Source organism: Zootoca vivipara, chromosome 2 (genome assembly GCF_963506605.1).
Source record: "Zootoca vivipara chromosome 2, rZooViv1.1, whole genome shotgun sequence".
Lineage (NCBI taxonomy): Eukaryota > Metazoa > Chordata > Lepidosauria > Squamata > Lacertidae > Zootoca > Zootoca vivipara.
Window position 1 is genome coordinate 56,464,805 of NC_083277.1, and position 4,859 is coordinate 56,469,663.

The 4,859-nt window shown below is 61.3% G+C and overlaps 1 protein-coding gene across 1 annotated transcript; it reads right to left on the minus strand.

The window, feature by feature from the left end:
* Positions 1 to 640: 640 nt before the first annotated feature.
* Positions 641 to 4,171, minus strand: EGR1 (early growth response 1). Its single transcript, XM_035105910.2, has 2 exons — positions 3,734 to 4,171; positions 641 to 3,324 (listed from the first exon to the last, which is right to left on the minus strand). The coding sequence occupies exons 1-2, from the start codon at positions 3,990 to 3,992 to the stop codon at positions 1,892 to 1,894; spliced, it is 1,692 nt and encodes a 563-aa protein (XP_034961801.2). The 5' UTR covers positions 3,993 to 4,171; the 3' UTR covers positions 641 to 1,891.
* Between the last annotated feature and the right edge of the window lie 688 nt (positions 4,172 to 4,859).

Here is a 4,859-nt window from a genome sequence, read left to right on the forward strand (position 1 = left end):
TGCCTCCAGCGTTATTCGTCTAGGGTCACCTGCCTGGGGCAGGCGATTCCCTTCGCCACCTTCTCTGTACCAAACACGCCTCCAGCAGCGAAATAAAGAGCCGTCGGGTTTAAGCTACTGAGGGCGCTGGTGGTGGACTCAGCTGTGCTTTTAGGCACTGCAGAGACGTGCAGACACTTCCGACGACTTGCTGCTCGCCATAGACCTGGCAGATCCGGCCCGGGGGACAGAGTCCTCTCTCCTCCAGAGTCCAATCTTCGGGAGGGTCGCCCCCCTTGCCCAGTGGGAAGGGGGAAGACTAGTTGGCGTTTTAGGTCTGGGAGAGCGAGGCGACGTCGTTCCGCGTGGAACAAACCTCTGCATTGCAAAAAAGGCGAATAGAGACATCAGCCGCATGACAACTGCGTCTTAGAGAACTTGGGCACCTTCTTCTCCCCCTAGGGAGAAACCCAGAGATCCCTTCCCACCGCGAGGGCAGAGATTCCTGCTGGTGCGTGCGGCCTGGGACGAGGCCCAGCCGTCGGGCTGGGCTGCAGGTACAGGAAAGGGCTAGAGCTGGGGTGAGTGAAAGGAGAACTGCCGGGCCAGAGCCCTGGAAGCCTACAGGGAGGGAAGGAAGGAAGGAAGGAGCAAACTGGACTGCTGGTCTCTCGATATTTTTTATTGACTTTTCCAGAGGGTATTGTACACCAAATATCCCATTGGCAGTAAAGCGCATTCAATGTGTTTATAAGCCAAACAGTCACCTTTGTTTAAACAAACACAAGTACAAAGTCAAAAATAAAACCACAAAAATAATGAACCGCATGTTCATAACATACAAAAAATTGCCGCCTACTCAGTAGGTAACTACAACATTCCAACTGCTGAATATATTTATAAATTTTTACACTTCTGTAACAAAAATAGACTTTTTGAGAAGTTCGGGGTTTTGTTTTGCTTTGTTTTTCTTTTTTGCTTACATTCTGTCTCCCGGCTCCTTTCCCCTTTTTCGTGTGTGTGTGTGTGTGTTTTCGAGCCTCAGAGTCCCCTTCCCCCCACTTTCCCTTTTTTCACCTTAAGGCTAGATGCAAAGCATCCAATCACAGAGTTGCATGACGTCAGCAGGGCTTCACAACAAGGCACCAAGACTTGGGACGTGTTTTTTTTTGTTCTCAAAAGGAAAAACAACAAATCAAACCAAACGAAAACTTTTCGCCACGCGAGAGTGTTTCATCCTCTAGGTGATATTTACAAAGAACATAACACTCTGTTGACATGCTCAAATACATAGTTAAGTGCTGCTTTTTTTGTTTGTTTCCTCCCCCACCCCTACCCCCCAAAACAAGTTGTAAAACCCAGTACAGCTTCTTCGTCACGAAAAGAGCGAAAAATTACCATTTATACAAAAAAGAAAGAGCGCGCGCGAGAGAGATGGCCCTTCGTACTCCAAAGAACGCAATATGAATATGCAAAGAGGTTGTTCACGTCAAGAACCCAGAAGGAAAGCAAAGCCATGGCACATAATACAATATTACATTGTCTATGCATGGATTTTTTCCAAAGTCCCATTGCTCCCCCCTAAGGAATGAATTGCGGGCTGGGGGGAAAATCATCGCGGAAGAAAAAAAAAGACCTCTCTAGTCCATGCAGAACAGAAGTGGAGAGGAATTCCGGTGTCCGGGAGCTTGTGTCTTCAGGCAGTTGAAGTTGATATATATAAGTCCCAGCCCCACTCCACGGCTGCTGGAAAGCTGGGGAGCCGGGTTGGCTTGTGAGGGAGTCCACTGTTCCTCCACCAAGTGCCGGAGGAAGATTCGTTATCAGCACCCCACCCTCCCTAGACGGGGTGGGTGGGCGTCGCGAAAGTCTTGGTGGTGGTTGTGTGCCCCCCCCGCCCCCTTTTCTCTTCTCAGCAGATCTCGATTGTCCTGGGCGAGAAAGTGGAGGCCATGTCAGAAAGTGCAGAAGTCACTTGTGAGCCGAAGGGGCTACCAAGGCCCCCGGGGGATGGGAACGGGGTGGCCGCCGCCTGGCTCTGGAAGGTGGACGAGGCCATGGAAGCGTAGCTGGTGGCCACCGAAGGCGAGGGGAAGGAGGGAAAGGGAGACGTCACGGGGGACGCGTATGAAGTCACGGGAGAGGCATACGACGTCACGGGAGAAGCATACGACGTCACGGGTGGAGAGTACGAGGCCGGCCCCGGCGAGGGGTAAGAGGTGACAGAGGCAGGGGATGGGTACGAGGCTGGGGAGGCAGAGTAGGGCGCCAGCGGGGAGGCGGCTACGGAAGGTGCCGTCGGGGCGGCCGTGACGGCAGCTGCGTGTCCCTTGTCGGCGGCCTTCTTGTCCTTCTGGCGCAGGTGGATCTTGGTGTGGCGCTTGCGCTCGTCGCTGCGCGCGAACTTGCGCCCGCAGATGTCGCAGGCGAAGGGCTTCTCTCCCGTGTGGGTGCGGATGTGCGTGGTGAGGTGGTCGCTGCGGCTGAAGTTGCGCATGCAGATGCGGCACTGGAAGGGCTTCTGGCCCGTGTGGATGCGGATGTGGCGCGTCAGCTCGTCGGAGCGCGAAAAGCGACGGTCGCACGACTCGACGGGGCATGCGTAGGGCCGCTCGTGGGGAGGGGTCTTGCTGGGCCGGTTGGGGTACTTGCGCATGCGGCTCGGCTTGACCAGCTGCGCCTGGTAGGACCCCGGGAGGCTCTTGGGCTCCGCCGCCGAGCTGCCACCGTTACTCTGCGTGGCAAAGGCTTTGATGGTGGACAGCGGCGTCAGCGAAGGCTGCGGGCTCGGGAAAGGCTTCTGCTCCGCCGAGCCCAGGCCTAGGTCACCACCCGGCTGCTGCTGCTGCGGCGGCGGCGGGAAGAGGTAGTCCGGGATGATGGGCAGCTGAAAGGTGCTCTTGCCCGTCGGGTAAGCTGGAGGCGGGAACGACAGCGAACCCCCCGGCGGGCTGGCGAAGGGCTGCTCCGGGAAGAGGTCGGCACCGCCAGGGGCTGGGAAGGTGGGCGCCGCCGAGTAGATGGGGCTCGAGTCGCTGCCTTGCACCGAGCAGCTCAGCGCCGGGCTGGGCGAGGCGGACGACGACGACGACGGGATGGACGGCGAGGCGGACGACGACGGCGGCGCCGCGGAGGTGGCGGACGGGGTCGCCATGCCCACCAGGCCGCTGACCAGGCTGAAGAGAGGCTCGGGCCACAGAGGGGTGCTGCCCCCGCTGCCGGGCGCCGGCTCCAACGAGAAGCGACCCGTATACGTGATGGGCGGCAGGCGGGTGGTCTGGCTCGGGTAGCTGGTCTCCACCGCCAAGGGCTTGTCGCCGCTCAGGGAGATGTCGGGGAAAGTGTCTGTCGAGAGAAGAGCGGCCCAAGGTAAGTCCCCAAAGCGCCGCCTCCTCCGTACATCGCCACCCCAAAGGCAAGCAAGCAGGCATCGGAGCCACAGCTGCCACCCCACAGCTAGCTGATCATCTCGGGGCATCGCGCTTGCCTAGTTGGCCACACTATGGGGACTCTTTCCCCCCCCCCACGCTTCCCTCAGGGCTCAGGAAGGATGGAGCGCTACGGTACATCTTGCAGCGCCTGGCGCGGCTCCAGCTTCCAGAGCTACCTGGCCCGGGCGGGTGACGCACGTCGGAGAATCCCCCTCCCTCCCCGCGCGCGCTCAGGATAGCGGAGTCCCCTGCCCGAAGGGGTGGGGGGCTGCCTCTCTGCCTTGCCTTCCCTCCCCTCCATCCCGCGACGCGCCTCTGCCTACCTGCAGCGAGGTGCTCGTAAGACTGCTCTCCGCCTTCGCCCGAGGGGTTGAAGCTGCCGTTGCCTCCTGCTCCTCCGGCGCCGCTCTCAGTGCCGCCGCTGGGGCTGAGGAACTGCGAGCCGGCTCCGGCGAGCAACATGATCTCCTCAAGCTTGGGGTAGTTGGAGTCCATGGTGGGCGGCGAGTGCGGGAAGGAGCCGAAGGGATCGGCCATCTGCAGCGAGGGCAGAAGCTGCATCTCGGCCTTGGCCGCGGCCATGGGGGCGCGAGGGGGAACGCGCTGGGCCTGGGGCTACGGAGCCCGTGGGGCGACGAGAGGAGTGGGGGTCGACGGGGTGGGCGCTGGCCTGGGGTTTCCCCTGGCTGTGCCCGCGGGAGGCGCTGCGTTCCCTTCCCCCGCCCGCCCTGCCTGGGGCTCCCCCTGGCTCGATTCGCTAGAAGCTCTCGGCTCCCCGCCCGCCCCAGAGCAGCCTCTATATATCGGGTCTCATCGGCCCCGGACCGCCTCTTTCCTGACGTACATGTCCAAATATGGAAGGCAGGAAGCCCTTATATGGCGCCCGGGCGCGAGGACCCCGCCTGGCGTCAGAGCCCGACACTGGGGGAAGCCGGGAAGGGGGGCTGCGGCCGAGCCCGAGGCAGGAGTGCCGCGGCCCGCCTGGGCCGCTTGGGCCCCTGGGGACCCAGTCCCTTGGCACGGGCCTTGTAGCTAGAGCCTTCGGACGCCCCCCCGCGGGGTCCCCGCTCTGCAGTCTTTGCCGCGGCCCCCGGAAGCCCCCGGACGCAGAGTCCATATAAGGCCATGCCCTTAAAAGGCTCTGTTCCGGCACGAGCCTTCCTGCTCCTTATATGGCAATTCCGGCAGGGACGGGAGGGGCGGGAGGCGAGGAGAGACCGGCGAGGAGGGAGGGGGGAGGAGCTGGGAGAGCCGCGGAGGAGCCCTTGGTCTCCCTGCTGCCCTGCGGGGCCAGGCGCTGCGGAGCCGCGTGCTCGGCGCTACCGGCAACTCCGCAACAGCAGGGTCCGAGCCGAGGAGAAGCCCTCCCGACTCCTGGTCGCCAGGGGGCGCTCGGGAGAATGAAAAGCAGGCGGTAAGTGTGTGCAGCGGGCAGAGCCAATAAGCTGC

Coding starts and splice junctions, on each gene's coding strand:
- EGR1 (XM_035105910.2), bottom strand. CDS start 3,992: ATGGCCGCGGCCAAGGCCGAGATGCAGCTTCTGCCCTCGCTGCAGATG. Junction 3,325..3,733: donor TTACGAGCACCTCGCTGCAG/GTAGGCAGAGGC, acceptor TTCTCTCGACAG/ACACTTTCCCCGACATCTCC.